Source organism: Rhinolophus sinicus, linkage group LG06 (assembly GCF_036562045.2).
Source record: "Rhinolophus sinicus isolate RSC01 linkage group LG06, ASM3656204v1, whole genome shotgun sequence".
Classification (NCBI taxonomy): domain Eukaryota; kingdom Metazoa; phylum Chordata; class Mammalia; order Chiroptera; family Rhinolophidae; genus Rhinolophus; species Rhinolophus sinicus.
Window position 1 is genome coordinate 20,145,686 of NC_133756.1, and position 17,655 is coordinate 20,163,340.

General features: G+C 38.3%; 1 protein-coding gene across 7 annotated transcripts in view; it reads right to left on the reverse strand.

Annotated features, from left to right (window-relative positions):
- Positions 1-17,655, reverse strand: part of AGBL4 (AGBL carboxypeptidase 4) — a 1,099,729-nt gene that overhangs the window by 1,007,895 nt on the left and 74,179 nt on the right. For all 7 annotated transcript variants that reach the window (XM_074334699.1, XM_074334701.1, XM_074334700.1 and 4 more), the window contains exon 2: positions 15,797-15,919. In XM_074334699.1, coding sequence (XP_074190800.1) covers positions 15,797-15,919 — 123 coding nt within the window. The remainder of the gene's footprint in view (positions 1-15,796; positions 15,920-17,655) is intronic.

Genomic DNA, 17,655 nt, shown 5'->3' on the forward strand with positions numbered 1-17,655 from the left:
AGGGCAGAGGAAGAGGGAGATGGGGAGGAGGAGTAAAAGGAGGAAATGAGAATTAATGTTGCTGACATTTAAGGAGTGTCCACCAGGTATTAGGCATTTGATACATTACCTCATGTGATCTTCACCACCATTCTATGAGACAGTTTATTCTTCTACATATTTTAAAATGAGAAAACTGAATTTAAGAAAGGTTAAGTATAATGGTTAATTTTATGTATTAACTTGGCTAGGCTATAGTGCTTAGATATGTGATCAGACATTATTCTGGATGTTTCTGTGAGGGTGTTTTGAGAAGAGATTAACATTTAAATTAGTGTATTTTGAGTAAAGCAGATTGCCCTCCATAATGTGGGTAGGCCTCACACTATAAGCTAAAAGCCTGAATAGAAAAGAAGACTGACCTCCCCAGATAAGAGGAAATTCTGCCAAGAGACAACTTCTGACTCGAAGTACAACATATCACCAGCACTTCCCTAGGTTTTCAGCCTGATGGCCTTCATAAAACTGCAGCATCGGCTCTTCTCTGGGTCTCCAGGCTGCCAGCCCACCCTGCAGATTTTGGACTTAGCAGCCTTCATAATTTCATGAGCCAATTCCTTAAAATCTCTCTCTCTCTCTCTCTCTCTCTCTCTCTCTCTCTCTCTCTCTCTGTGTGTGTGTGTGTTTCTGTGTATATACACATATGTCCTACTGATTTTATTTCTTCTGGAGAATCCCGACTAACAAGTAACTCAAATGAGGTCACTTAAGTAGTAAATAGTAAAACCAGAACTCACAACCAAATCTGTCTACTTCCAAATTTAACACTCCACGAGATACACGATTCCCTAGAAAGTATCTTTAAGCATTGATATATTAAAAATGAAGCCTACATTTATGTAACATTTAAAAATTGTTTCACTATCTCTTTCATAAGTGAAAAGGCCATTTCTTTCCTATGTTGTCCTCAGCAATAACTATGAAAATTGATAAAAGATAAAAAACTGTCCATAATTTAAGTTTACTATACAGAAAGTTTTTTAAAAAACATACAAAATATATTGGGAAGGAATTAACCAGTACACATGGATATCAGCACTTCCTTCTAAATGTTGCAATGAAATCTGCCCTATGAGATATTTCTTGAAACACATTTGTTCTAAAAAAGTACGTTGTACTATATTTAAGGAACACATCAAATACAAATGTTCTGTGATTGATGTGTAAATTATGAATACAAGGACAAACTGAAAATTAAGATGAAGGCACTGAGTCAGGTTAATCCACCTACCCTCGCTTGGCTACTTTGAGGTATCCAATATAAGTCTGAGCTGATGGTAAGCAAGGAACCATGTCATGTTTCCATTATCTCATCTTCTACAATAAAGACAACAAAGACAAAGAGAGATAGGAAAACAGAAGACTAGAAAAATGTCTCACTCATCCAAGAGAATGAGGATTTTCAGTTGAGTAGAAACTTACCAAAAATTTTAGTACCTACTTTTATTTTTAAGCAGTTGTCATATCCATTCATTCATGAATGTTATAAGTACCTATTAAAAGCTAGCCATTGTAAGAAAAGGAAAGAAATCCTGGTTCCTGTGCTCAAGGAGCCTATGTTTGCAAACGACAATAAAAATCTATGTTCCATAAAGAAATATCAACAAGGTTGTAATGGGAAATTAGAAGAGGGAAAAGTCATTTATAGGTGGAAGATCATAAAAAAACGTCATGGAAAATGTAACTGTGGTGTGGGCCTTGAGGATGGATCTGATGTCAATACAAACGTAGACAAGAACTCCCAAAGAGAAGCTCATGATCAAAATCAAAATAATAAGGCTTTGATTAGGTAATAGGAAGAAAATGAAAATGCATACACGAGAAGGAGCACGCAGGCAGAGCACGCATTCTCAACAGGGGTTATCTCTGGAGCAGCAAAGACATAACAATGATTTAAGTTATATACAAGATGTCCATAACGCTGACGGCCGCAGTACATCAAGAGAGACGCAGTATAATCCGTAGCATTAAAGTTTTGTGGAGGTTCGGGGAATTAGAAAAATTAATATGTCTAAAATGTTCCTTAGCAGAGTGCTAATGAGAAAGAGGTTAAGAAAATCTGAAGTAGAGGAACAGGATTTAATGAGTGACTGGGTGAAATGGCAAAGAAAAGCTTAAGATGACTCAGGATATCAAAGAAACTGTTGGAATTTTTGAAATTCAAACAAAAGTCAAAGGGGCTCTTTTGTATTGAAGACAGGACATGATAAGTTTGGTTTGGGAGCATGTGCAGTTTAAAATACCAATAGAACATCTAGCTAGAGACACAATCAGGAAGATTAAGATCCGGAATTGGGGCCTTGATTCAAGACTGATGATACTTATCTCCAAGGCAGTGCTATTAAACATTTGGTCCATAGATTGATGCTGGCCTGCAAACTGTTTATTATAGATCTGCTATACAAAGAGGTACAGTGTGATAATCACCATTTGGCATCCACACTCACAATTGGTGTACTTCCTAGTTGTACAGGGTATAAACCAGTCTGGATGTTGACGAATTCATGCAGTGAAGTGTATGTGACATGGGCTCCGTATAAGTCCTGCACAGCCACATACAGAGCCATGACACTGGAAATTTAAAGAAAAACAAACAAACAAACAAAAAACAGTTCTTGACCACACATAGCTTTGAGAAGCACTGTACCAGTACAATGATTATGTGCCAATAATCATATAAAGAGATTATGACTTAATAAAAGTGTATGCCACAGTTTTTAAGAGGGCAGGGATACTAGTAAAGCGGCTAAGAAAGAGTAAGTACTCAAGAAATCAAGCATTCTAATTTTCAGGCAAACTTTTATTATATGTACGGAAGTACATTTTTACTGGAAGCGAATTCAGTTTCCATCAGATTCTCAAAAATGCTGTGACCTAGAAGAGGCTAATAACCACTGCAATACAAATTACTTACCACTATTATCTCTGTACCTGCAGTACCTGCCACAAGCTTCATTCATCCGTTTGACAAACAGTTATTGAATGCTACACTGTATGTCAGGCTCTAGTGGTAGAGCAAATAGGCAAAGTGGCTATTTTTATTGTAGGGGAAGCAGATAAATAAACAGGCAAATGAACAGGCAGAGAACAAAATGGGATGACAAGATGGAGTGACTGGGTGACTACTTTAGACGGGCCAATCAGAGAAGGCTTCTGAAGAAGCACTATGTAAGCTGAGCTCTGAAGGCCAAGGTGCAAAGATAGTGGCAGAGGCAGAGGTTGGGGCGGGGTTCGGTATTATAGGAAGAGGAAATAGCTGGATCAAACAGCCTACCACAGAAACAAATCTGGCCTGCTCTATGAAGCAAGGCTAAAGCATTATTTCTTGGGAACAGTGAGAATGGCATAGGATGAAGTCAGAAAAACAGTCAGGGCCGGATCATGCACCATTCACTCTGATGTCAGGATAAGGAATCTGGACTTTATTCGGACAATGGAATGTCTGAAATAGGACACAGACAGGGCCTAATTTGAATTTTAAAAGGATCATTCTAGATACTGTGTTGAGAATGGATAATGTGGGGGAGGGCAGCATGAGTGCAAGGAAGCAAGAGAAACAGTAGTTCCCAATGACAAATGTTGGTGGTTTGAATGAGGAAGGCAGATGGAAAGAAATTAATGGATTCAGGATATTTAATGAACATAATAATAACTCTCAATAGATGGATGGATGGTGAATTATTAGATGTGATACTCAAGATTTATAAAGATTAAACATGGACGAGCTGAACCTTAGAGAATGCCTTAAGGGTCATGTGTGGATGAAAACAAGACAGAAATGGGGGCAGGGGGTGAGGATGATACAGTTAATGCTGCCAGGGGAAAACTGCTTCAAAAAGTAAGGCTGATCATTAGAAATGTCACATGCTGCAGAGGACTCCAGAGCTAAAACAAGAGCACTGGATCACATGAGTAAGTCACTAGCAATCTTTCAGAGAACTCCCTTGCTGCAGTAGCAAGGATACAAACCAGACTGGGAGGAGAGAGATGCAATAGGCAGACAGGGACATTTCCATTTTTACTAGAAGTCTTTCTAAAATCATCTTGTACATAACTTATCTTGATGATAAAGAAACGATATCTTGAAAGTCATATATTTAAATTTTGTTGTTTACTTTTATATTTTCTTCCTCCTCCCTGTCAGCTTCGCAGCTTGGATTTCTCACCAAAGAGCATTCCTATCTCCTCAGGCTCCAGCCTGTCCACAAACTTCCTGAGCTGAAAACCCACATTATCAGATACTTAGAATTTATGTCAAATAAGAAGAAATAAATTCTAAGTATCTCCTCTGAGGAGTAAGGTGCATGAACTTTAGTGCATGTATTTTATAACAACTATGTGGGCTATTAAAGGTTTTCTCCCACCCACCCAAATTCTCGGTAACACTCTCAAAAATTAAGGTTGCTGAATAACTGTTGTCCATAAATCAATATAGCCATGCTAACGTCCTCAACTTTGCATCTTATCATTTGAGGCCAATAGTTATAAAAATACAATAAATGCATGTATAACTAATTTCATCTGGTAAAGGTCTAGTCATTCTCACACTAATTCTTTCAACGAATATTTATCGAGCATCTGTTATATGCCAGGCATTGTTCTGGGCCCCAGGGAACAAAAGAAAGAAAAAATCTCGCCTTTCTAGAGTTTATATATTCTAGTGGAGGAGACAGACAATAAATAAAAACATATAAATAAATAAGTAAAATTCATACTATGTTAGATAGTGGTAAGTGCTAAGAAGAAAAAATAAACCATACAGGGGATTAGAAAATGTCAGGGAAAAAGAGCTGAAATTTTATACAGGTTAGATAAAACAGGCCTCAGCTGAGAAGACACCATCTGAATAAAGAACTGAAGTGCAGCAGAAAACCACGCTGTCTGGAAAACATTCCAGGAAGCATATTAAAAAGCAGTTCCTACATTAATCTCCTCCATGAAGTCTTCCGCAAGGGCCTCACACACTCACCCCGCCCCATCCCGCCCCATCCGTACACACAGAAGTTTATCATTTCTCTCCCTGGGGTCCCTTCACATTTCAGTTCTGACCACTGACTATGTGCTAGGCTTTTCATAATTCTAATCCACACAACCCTATAAAGTAAATATTGTTATACCTACTGTAAAGATGTACTGAGGCTCCGTGTTTAAACGGTCTGCCCAAGGTACAGAATCAGTGAACGGTGGAGCTAAGACATAATGCCTTCTGCTCTGTAGAACTATCATCGACTACAATGCTTCCAGCCTCTTACTTTCCATAGCAAGCAAAAAAAGAGGGAGGGGGGCATTTTCACTTATTCAAAAGCCCTGTGTGAAAGAATTTTAAAATAAACAATAATTTCCCAAAATAAAGTGCAAACTCAGAGAGTAAAGTGAAATTACTTGGGTACATTGTCAAAACTAAGCAATGCCTAATGACTTCAGCGTAAGCCATAGGATACAAACTCAGCAGAGGCCCAAAAATATTCTGTCACAACATCATAACGTTTCTACAAAATTATGGTTTGTTTTTGAATTTGTGTATAAACCAGACCCAAAAAAAAAAAAAAAAAATCTGGGCAGCCCTTCAGTCTGCACATATAAACTCTATTTTAAAATGTAAAAATCTGGTCAAGTGCACAACTCATTTACCAAGGTGGCATAAAATAACTAGGCATGACCTAGCTCAGGAAATTACTAGACTGGCCACAGTTTAAGCCACTATTGTTAACTCTGGCCATTGAAACAGAGCTTCCCCTAGGGTTCAGCCAGTCATGCTGACTACTATGGCCCTGAGATATGAGAAGAAGCAGGGGGTGAGTTGAAGCTCTAGCCCCACCATTATACAGAAACCTCAAGGAATCACTGAGCAAGGTTTCTTGCCTTCAACATTGAGGCATGAATCAATCAGAGATGAGTTAATAAAGGAGCCCATGCCTGGTAATTCAATGAAAGGACTGTATTACAGGAAACTAGTTGTAAAGGTGTTGGGAGAGCTGAAAGGCAAAACAGGTGAGAGTGGGGCAACGGAGATTAACAACAGCAGGAAGTCTCTATTACACCCATGGATAGAGGAGCAAAGGTAGGAGAAGGCATTATCCTGGGAGCCAGCGCAATCCAACAAAGTTGGGATCACAAGGAAGGAGCTGTCTGGCAAAACCACGAAGGAGACTGTAGCCACTGCTGGAGATGCTGCCCAAAACAGAAAGGAGGACATATACGCAGACTCTCTCTTCTTCCTGCCCTCCCATCTCATGCTACAGCCTCCCATTAGCTGAACCCAGCCAGAATTGAGATGGCAAGGAAGCCTGGAAGTGCAATCTTCAGCGGGTTGGCCCCTGCAATACAAAGAATGGGGAAAGGATGGGGAATGGAAAGAGCTGCAAACAGGTGACCTGCACAAGGTATTACCACACCTTCAGAAGGCAAGTCTCTTTGAAAGCTGTATGACAACCCACAATGTGTATGGATTTTTCAATACTTGGAGTACACTACGAAAGTATGACTATTTTATGGATATTGAAAAGTAAAAACACAGAAAACATTCTAGTGTTGCTAATTAATGTAATTTAAAAATTTTATTTGCAAATGGGAAACAGTAGTAATAGAAAATTAAAAGTAAATTCTAATTGAAAATGTATCATTTGGTTATCACTTGAAAAAGTATTTGTCTTAGATCTTAAACTAATACACACATATACCGTAATCATTCAAGTAGTACCTTAAATCTTTATTAGAAAGAGAAAGGCTATAACCAAACTCAGCAGCTATATTTAATTAAGTGATGTGACCCCTTTCTTGAGGTTCTGTCACTACTAAAGCATAGGAGGGTGGTTTATGTGTACTGCAAGTCCCCTTCAAAGCAGTGTCTCAGTCGATTTCAAAAGTGCAAACAGGATTTCATGAAACAGAGTTCATATTTCTGCTATTATTCTTTCCCAGACCTTTAGGTTCAGGAACGTTGCTGTAGGAAAGTCATCATTCTTAAAGAAAAGCTATTTGGGAGTGAAATATTCTACTTCTTCCTCACATAGAAGGTAGAGGAAATGGGAAAGAGAAAAATATACAAGGACATGCATAAGCATGTATATTAGATACAATTCAGTAAAGAGGTCAGAATTTTTTTTTTAATGAAAACACTAATTCAAGTTTGTTTCAATTATGAGTCAGAAACAAAGAACATAATTAAATTATTCACCTACAGTTTCATAGCTACCAGTAATTCTCCAACAGAATTTCTAGACATGGTGAAACACTCCTTTATATTTCATAACTATCCTGTCTTCTGCTAAATGTGCTATTTTTTCTCTAAAAGAAATAATGGCTTTGTAAGGTGACATGTTCTGGAATAAAGTGACAGTATTAATGAGAAGGAAATTTGTATCAGATCTTAGTTAAAGACATTGATAAATAAAAGCATTTGGATTTTATCCTGAGGATAGTAGTGAGTCACCAAAGATGTTAAGCATTAAAGTATTTCGTTATCAGATGATCAGATGTTTCGCATTTTAGCTTTGGTGGCAGTGTGGAGTACCAGAGAGGCTGTGCCAGAAGTATTACCTGAAGTTGACTGACTGCCAGATGTTGTCCTATGTCTATTTGATATAATACCCCTAATTTGCATAATTATTCTATAATACAGTTATTTATTTTCTTAATTTTACAGATGAGTGAACTTTAAGTGATATCATCCAGCATGACATAACCAGTAAGTGTCAAAGATTATATATGAACCCAAGTCTGTCTGAAACCAAAATCTATGTTTTTGGTATTATACTATGCTGCATTTTGTTTTGTTTTGTTTTTAAGTTTATTTAGCATAATACCCTCCAGATTCATCCAGGTTGTCATAAGTGACAGGATTTCCTTATTTTATGGCTGAATAATATTCCATTGTCTATCTACACCATTTTCTTTAACTGTTCATCTGTCAAAGGACATTTAGGTTGTTTCCATATCTTGGTTACTGTGAATAATGCTGAAGGGAGGCCAATTTCACAGAAACAAAGAATAGAATTGTGGTTGCCAGGGGCTGGGGGGCAGGGGAAATGAGTTGATGCAGGTCAACGAGTACAAATTTTCAGTTATACTGAAAATAAGTTCTGAGGATCCAATGTGCAGCAGGTCCTCAAATAACACTGTTTCCTTATAACATTGAGGAGATGCCCTAGGAACCTAATTCTTGTTTATATCAATTAGCCTATGGTAAAACTGATTTCATTATAAGTCGTTTCACTTCAAGTCGCAGAACCTATCAACAATGTTAAGTGAGTATGCACTGTACAGCATGGTGACTATAGTTAAGAATATGGTATTGTATACTTGAAAGTTGCTGGGAATAGATCTTAAGCATTCTCACCAGACATAAAAAAAGTTAACTACGTTAACTATCTGAGGTGAAGGATGTGTTAATTATCTTGATCTTGGTGGTTATTCTAAAATATATGTATGTATAACAAATCATCACATTGTACACTTTAAATATATACAATTATACTTGTCAATTACTACTCAGAAAGTTAAAAAACAAAAGTAAAACATCCATTTAGGTATCTAAAAAAAGAGAAGTTTAGGTGAGACATTAAGCTAAAAACACTGATTATTAATGTACTCATGGCACGTTTCCATACTGTGCCAAGAATGAAGACCATTTCTTTCAAAAGGAAATACAATATTAATTTTTAAAGATTACACAAGTAAATGTAGTAAATTCCACTGGAAAAATAAAAGTTTTAAGTTTTTATTTCCATCATTTTGAAATAGTATGTAAATAACTGATCCATATCTTTATTTCACTGACCCTTTTCCTTGCAACAGTGATTTAAACACCATACTAAATCTCTCAGGCTAACCAATTGATTTGAAGTATAAATTACAGTGCTCTTCTTATATTCAATACACATGTAACAATCATAACACAATACTCAAATTGCATATGATGGCAACCATAGTATATATCTGAATTGCTTATTTTAAACAGGTAGAAACTTTTTTCATTTTTCTTTTTTTTAAATTTATTTATTTTTGTTAGTTTCAGGTGTACAAAGCAATGTAATAGTTAGACATTCAAACCCCTCATAAAGTGATAACTCACCCCCCAAGCTACTACCCCTCTGACATCTTATATAGCTGTTACAATACCATTAACTATCTTCCTTCTGTTGTACTTCACATCCTGTGATTATATATAGTTATAATTGACATTCAATATTATTCTACTTCAGCTCTTCAGGTGTATAGCGCATTGGTCAGGCATCTACACAGTCTATGACATGACCCCCTGATAAGTCCAGTGTCCATCTGGCACCTGACATTATCTTTATAATATTGCTGATTATATTCCCATATTGTAGTAACTATCAATTTATATTTCTTAACGCCTTCACTTTTTTCACTCTGCCCCCAACCCCATTCCCATCAATCACCCTGATAGATCTAGTATCTATCTAGCACCATACTTAGTTATTACAGTATTATTGACTGTATTCCATATGCTATACCCTACATCCCCATGACTACTGTTCAACAATCAACTTGTACTTCTTAATTCCGTCCCCTTTCAACCATCCTTAACCTCCTTCCATCTTAAAAAAGTCCCTCTAAGATTCCTTATAATACTATTTTCGTGGTGATGAACTCCTTGGGTTTTTTCTTGTCTGGGAAGCTCCTTATCTGTCCTTCAGTTCTAAATGACAGGCTTGCTGGGTAGAGCAATCTTGGTTGTATGTCGTTGCTTTTCACCACTTGGAATATTTCCTGCCACTCCCTTCTTGCCTGCAAAGATTCTGTTGAGAAATCAACTGACAGTCTCATGGGGGCTCCCTTGTACGTAAGTAACTGCTTTTCTCTTACTGCTTTTAAGATTCTCTCCTTGTATTTAACCTTTGGCATTTTAATTATGATGTGTCTTGTTGTTGGCCTCTTTGGGTTTATCTTGTTTGGGACTCTCTGTGCTTCCCGGGCTTGTATGTCCATTTCCTTCACCAGGTTAGGGAAGTTTTCTGTCATTATTTCTTCAAATAGTTTTCAATTCCTTGCTCTCTCTCTTTTCCTTCTGGTACCCCTATAATGTGAATGTTGGTACGCTTTATATTGTCCCAGAAGTCCCTTAAACTCTCCTCAACTTTTTGGATTCTTTTTTCTCTTCTGGTTGGGTATTTTCTGCTACCTTACCTTCTACATTGCTGGTTGTATCCTCTGTTTCATCTAATCTACTGTTGATTTCCTGTAATATATTCTTCATTTCCATTATTGTACCTTTATTTCTAACTGGTCCTTTTTTATGGTTTCCATCTATTTTTTTATGCTTCCTATCTTTCTGTTGAAGTTCTCCCTGAGATCACTGAACATTCTTATAACCAGTGTTTGGAACTCTGCATCTGATAGATTGCTTATCTCCATTTTGCTTAGTTGTTTTTCTGGAACTTTGTTCTGTTCTTTTATTTGGGACATGTTTCTTTGTCTCCCCATTTTGGTTGTCTCCCTGTTTTTGTTTCTATGTATTAGGTAGGGCTGCTATGTCTTCTAGGCTTAGTAGAGTGGCCTTATATAGTAGGTGTGCTGTGGGGTTCAGTGGCGCAGTCTTTCTGGGCATCTGAGCCACGCACTCCAGGTGTGTCCCTTGTGTGGGTTGTGTGTGCCCTCCTCTTGTAGTTGAGCCTTAGTCGATAACTGCACATCAATGTGAGGGACTGACCCTTGGGCTCACTGGTTGTGAGGACTGGCCTTGACTAAAGTGGAAGAGTTATTGTGCAGGGGCTCATCCCATGCCTCAGGATCTGCCTCGGCAGGACTCTGGTGCCTGCCCAGTCTGCCCCTTGGGTTTGTCATACTTGGAGGCAGCTGGGTGACGCTCCAGCTCGCTTTGAAGCTGGCCACGCTTTGAAGCTGGCCACGGCGGGGCACCAGCCCCAGGACCACCTTGAAGGGGATCCGCTGTAGGTCTACTTCAGCCACAGCCTATGCCCCACCTGGGGCGACCCAGCGGGAGCCAGAAAGAAATCAGCAGATGGCTTCCACCATGCTGTACTTGGAAGCACCTTGAGAGGCCAAGTCACAAACCACTAGTGCAGGCTTAGGGTTGCTCAGCCAGAGGTACAGGACATGCTCAAGCCAGATGCTGCTTGTCTGGGTTCTGCAAATCTTTGAGAGACCCTAGGAAAGCATGCAGCTTGAGCCAAGGCAAGTGGTCTGTGCGAAAAAGCCACTGAAAGTAGTATGGGTGTGCCCAAAAGTTGGGAAGGGGCCAGGTCTCAAATGAACAGGAAAGACTCAGAAATGGCAGCAGCCTGTGTTTGCAGGCCGGGAAGTGGGAGAGCTAACTAAAGAAACAATGGCCTCCGCAGCACCCCGATCCAGGAGAAAGCTGCATCTCCACGCCAGACAACTCAATTCCCCACCCTTTGTCCCTGCCACCTTTCCAGCTGCTGCCCCAGTGCTGGAGCTCAGAGCAAGTGATTCTTTTGGTGGGTAAGTCCGAGACAGGTCCCTTTAAGAGGAGCACCTGGAAGTGCAGCCGCACTCAGTCTCACTCAGTCACAATCTCCACTGGTTTTCACAACCAAAAGTTATGGGGACTTCTCTCCCCAATACTGGAATCCTGGGCTGGGGTGGGGCTGGGATCTCTCGCTCCTTTAGGGGATGGAGGGGACTCCCATAGCTAAAATAGCCCTCCCAATCTTTAATGGTCACACGCAGGTGTGGGACCAGCCTGTTCTGCATCTCTGCCCCTCCTACCAGTCTACAGGTGGCTTCTTCTGCATGTCCTTAGTTGAAAGGCTTCAGTTCAGCTTGATGTTAGGCGATTCTCAATAATGGTTGTTTTGTAGATTAGTTGTAATTTTGATGTGGTTGTGAGAGAAAGTAAACACAGTGTTTACCTACTGCGCCATCTTGGTTGTCGCCTCTCATTTTTCTTTATCACAAAATCTTTTTCTATTTATCTTATCTAAGGAGTAATTTCAACAATATATTATTCATATGTCATAAGCTGACCTATTCATAATAAGATAATATGTATATGCAATGGTTAAAAGTGTGGCCTTTGGAGTCAGGACATTCTCAGTTTCCTATCAGCTACACCATTTGTTAGTCATGCACTTCAAGCTAAATAGCTTTACATCTCAGGGCATCAGTTTCCTCACCTACAAAGAGAAATATTCTCCAGAAGATTTTTGTGAGTATTAAATGAGATGAAAGATGTATATCAAGCAATAAGTAATTAAGTGATTGTTTTTATTGATTTTTCTCCTTAATATTCTTGCCGTTATTAACGTTAAATTTTATTTAACCTGTAAAAATATTTTTATGAATCTTAAAATCTCACTTTATGAAGACTGTTTTGTTCACTAGCTGTCCTCCCTCATTTATTCATATATTTATTGAGCTCCTTATTATATGACTGACGGATAGTACACTAGGTGCTGGAGAACAGAAATAAATAAGAACCCATCTCTGACTCCAAGGAACTCTTAATGATAAAAAAGAAAGACAAATAAATGAATGCAATGCAGTAAGGGCAAGAAGAACCTAAAAGGTACCTATAAATACAGAAGTAAAGACAGCCAAATCTTCCTGACACATAGTGTTTCTCAGAGGAAGAAATGCAGGACTAAGTCTGAATTAACATTGCATCAGGTAGGGAAAGGGATCTGGGGCACAGAGAAAACAGCATCTGCAAAGGTATGATGGTTTGCAAGAAGGTGGTGGATTGGGGAATAGCAAACAATTAAATATGACTTTTTCATCCAAGCTATCAGAAAGTTAATCTTTCCCCATCTTTCTGTTGCTCAAATTACTTCGAAGTATTCAACAAATACACTATTAATTTAGTGCTTAATTTTGTAAGCACTCTGCTTGGTTCTGTGGGAGAACAGGGATTAATCAGACTCAGATTCCATCCTGAAGCAGGTTATAGTCAAATAGAAAAGAACAAAAGAAGTTTTTTTAAAAAAATCATAAAAAGTGTCATATGTCTCTAGAGAGATAAAATTAGAATAGTGTGGCTATTTTCCCAAGGGAAATAATACTTATAGAGAGGGATATAGTGCAAAAACAGATCAGGGATTCGTAAGACAGTTCATATTTGACCTGCAGACCTTATTTCTCATAAGAAAAACAGATTAATTATCCGCCAGCTCAGGGCCAGACAATGGGCTACACACTTTACATATTCCACAACTCTGACAGAAAAGAATCCTTATGAAGGCACTATACTTCATCCACATGAACCAATACCAATACATTCATTGAATCTATTAATCACCCTACTCCTTCTCTAACTCTGGATGCACCTACAGAATCATTTTCAAGCAGCCACAGCCAGTAGCTCAGAGTTAGCACATAAAAGAAAAGCCTTCTGACTTCCCTGTTTTAAATAATCTGAAATAAATCCTTGAATTAGATAAAAGGAAAGCTGCATATATCAAATGAATTGTTTCAAGTGGTAACTGCACTGCTTTCACTAAAATGCCCTTTAGCATTTCACCCTCATCCTACATTGAAGGTTGTTAAAATATACACCCCTATGAGATCTATTGTTGTCAAGACCACAGGGATATTGTTGAGGGTGCCGTTCATCACATTGCAGTGAGCCTTAGGAAGCCCAACAGGAAGAATTTCTGTCAGATTTCACTACCTGGTGTACTGTTAGCTTATGGACATTGTTTCTTTCTTGGTACTGGCTGCCAAAAAGCTCAGAGTTAAATTTTTAGTCTAAATATAGCAAATTTATGGATCTCATAGCATACATTTTATGTACTCATGCAGTTGAGGTTTCTTTTGCTATTTCCCCTTTCTGAGATTTCATTTATCTATTTTTAAATATATCTATTTTGATGAAATTGTTTAAATTTTTTACATAATGAAATATGATTTTTTTTATTTTTGTTTACTTTAGATATAAGGCAGGCATCATTCACCAGTAAAAGATGAGGAAATCATGGCTCCATTTTCATGTCAGGATTTGAACTGTAGTCTCTCTCCAGAGGGTGTCACTTAACCACTCTACCATACTGTAACACTCACGCACTGCTAGCACAGATTCAGTTGATATAACCAATTGCTCATGCATTTGGGGGGAGATATGCATTATCATTTGGTTACTATGGGATCAAACTGGGCAATTTTTTCTTCTGAGCTTTTAGGTAAGGGATATAAAAATATAAGTATAGTTAAGGAAAAGATGTTATAGGAAAGGAATCTGGATTAATTTATACTATAGGTAAACCAAAATAACACATAATCTTTAAAATGAAGACAAGTCCTACTCTCACAGAGTTATTATTATAAAGGGCCTTCATGCTTTACCTGAGGTAAAAAGAATTCAAAAGGCATTTGCCGGGCACCAAGTAAATCCTGGACAAGCCAACAGCACTAGTCAAAGAAAGCAGAAGACATTGTCCTAATGATGTGGACACTATGCATATCTGACTGGGAGGACAGCACTGTAATACTGTGTTATGGGTGGAATTACATCTCCCACAAGTCTTATGTTGAAGTCCTAACCCACCCAGTACCTCAGAATGTGACCTGACCAGGAGATAAGGTCTCTACAGAAGTAATCAAGTTAAAATGAGGTCATTAGAGTTGGCCCTTACCCAATATGACTCATGTCCTTATGAAAAAAAAAAAAAAGGAATAGCTACAGACCTGGACACAGAGAGGATGCCATGTGAAAATGAAGGCAGAGATCAAGGTGATGCTTCTACAAACCAAGGAACAGCAAAGATTGCTGGCAAACCACCAGAAGCTAGAGGACAGGCATGAAAGAGATTCTTCTTCAAAACCCTTAGAATGAACCACCCCTGCCACAACCTACATCTCAGACTTCTACCCTCCAGAACTATGAGACAAGACATTTCTATTGCTTAAGGCACTCAGTTTGTGGTTCTTTATTATGGCAGCCCTAGCAGACTAAAACAACATGGAATAAACAGAGACCAAAACCCTACACAAACAAGTTCTCAACTGTTGGTATAAACAACTAATGTCTTAGGTTTCAGAGAACTGGTATGTCCCTTCAAACATAACACACACACACACACACACACACACACACACACGTGCATGCACATTATTCAGAAACAAAAATAATTATCAATTACTTTAAAAATAAAATTGTTACCTTTCTCATTAATATTTTCACCATATTCTGAATACCTACCATGTGCCATTCGGAGAATGAGGCTCAGGGCATAAATAAAGAACTTAACAAGATGCAGTCCGAACTGGATGGGAATTAAACAATCAAGTCCTGATCTCCCCTTGCAAAATACCCATAGTATTTGTTGACTGTGATGCAATATTACTTTTGCTGTTTTGTTTGTGTTCAACTGAATCTGTTCTCTCATTTCTTTATAGGGAAGCATCCTGTCTCACAAAGATTAAGTTCTGCAAGAATGTCATACAGTTCCATAGATATATAGTAGACATTCAAAAATTAATGATTTATCACATAGTCAAATATGTCAGTTTTATCCCAGAAGAAATTAAGCCTGGATAAGTAATTTATAAAATATAAGTTAATGTATAAATGTTCACTAGTATTACTATTAAACTAGTATTACCATTAAACTTCTAATCATTTACAGCAACAAAAACATAGCATTTCATTTTTTAAATATCTCCAAGTTAATCCTTTCAAAATTGATTTTTCCCTGACAACTTGTTTCACTCTGGTGAAATAAATGGGTTAAACCGCACTGAATGGTCAGGTGGAATTAGATTCTAAAAAAAATCACCAGACAAATTCAAAAGCAAAGGCCTTTAATACACTCACCACTTTCAAAGCAAGCATCAAAGATAAGATGTCCTTTCTTGGGCAGTCCACAGTATCCAGCTGGAAGCACCATATATTTGCTCACATTCCCTCCGATGGCATCGTCATTTCCCATATCATTGCCTATGTTTTAAAAAAAATTGCTTACATTAAACATAAATCAAAATTATTAAGTAATATAAGTCCAGTTAGATTTTTATCATTAATTATCCCCCTCCCCTATTCTTTTGTGCTAATCCAGGCAGTAAGAAATTAACTACATATTACGGTGGAGTAAAAAGAGAATGCATTCTGAAATCAGGAAGATAGAGGCTCAGGTCTCATCTCTATTACATACTAATTTTCTGTAATGCAAAACAATCAACTGAATCTCTTTAAGCCTCAGTTTCTCTCATCCTTAAAAAAGGAAAACTAAAAACCACCTTTCAAAATTGTGCTATGAAAATTAAAATAGAAAAATACCCAGAATGCCTACTGAAATCCAAAAGATGTTCATTAAATTGCATGTTATTTAATAATGGTAATATATTTAATCTGTCACAACTATAGAGCTTATTACTTTATTTTTAACAAAGCAATAGTTCTATAAGTGGCATTCTAATTTCCTAATGTTCCACCAGAAATAATTTGGGAACCACTGAATTAACACAGAAGTTATATTTCCTAATAGGAACTTTAATTTTTCAAAGATTTATAAGTTTCATTTCCACATAGGATGTAAAAAGCTTGAAATATCATTGCTTTCACCTTAACAAGAAATATCTCAAAGACTGCAATTGCTCAGGTAGAGACGATGGGACGAAGTGGGACCAGCCGGCATGCTGACTCACCCTCTCAGTGACTGCACCATCTAGGCCACCCTGCCTGGCCGCAGGTGCCCCTGAATGAGGCCGCCTCATGCGCCCTGACAACTTTCCAGTGGTTTGCTTGTTTAATTGCATATTACAAATACTTTTGGATTTGTTTATCAATTTAAAAGATATACAAAAACAACAGCTGACTTTGGCCAGCACAATAAGCCCCTCCCAAGAGGCCACAGAACCAACAACCTACATAGAGTCTGGCTTCAGACCACAACAGAGCACCACCCAATTAGCCTCAGAAGAGGCAGATCCAAAGGGTGGTCTTAGAGCCCACTGAGGCAAATCCCACTCAATGGGTTCAGCCCCTGACCAGCAGCTCGTATGCTGTGGTTGTAGCCAATTCTCACAGCCAGTCAGCAAGAGGGTCAATTCCACCCACTGTTGGCACATCAGTGGTTGTAGCCAATTCTCACAGCCAGTCAGCATGAGGGTCAATTCCACCCACTGATGTGCCAACAGCAATCAAGGCTCCACTATCAGCAGGAAGGCACACACAACCCACAAAAGGAACACCCCAGGAGCAGCCAGTTTAGGTGACCAGGGAGACTGAGCCACTGGGCCCCCCAGGACACCTACTACATAAGGCTACCTACTACATCAGGCCAACCTGCTAAGACTGGGAGATGTAGCAAATCTACCTAATATATAGAAAGAAACACAGAGAGGCAGCCAAAATGAGGAAACAAAGAAAGATGACCCAAATGAAAGAACAGAGGAAAACTCCAGAAAAAGAACCAAATGAAATGGAGGTAAGAAATCTACCAGAGACAGAACTCAAAACACTGGCTATAAAAATGCTCAAAGAACTTAGTGAGAACTTCAACAAAGAGATACTAAGCATACAAACCATAAAAAGAACCATTCACAAATAAATACAATAACTGAAATGAAGAATACACTAGAAGGAATCAAGAGCCCATTTGATGAAGCAGAGGATCAAATCAGCAATTTGGAAGACAAGGTAAGAGAAAACACCCAATGGGAACAGAACAAAGA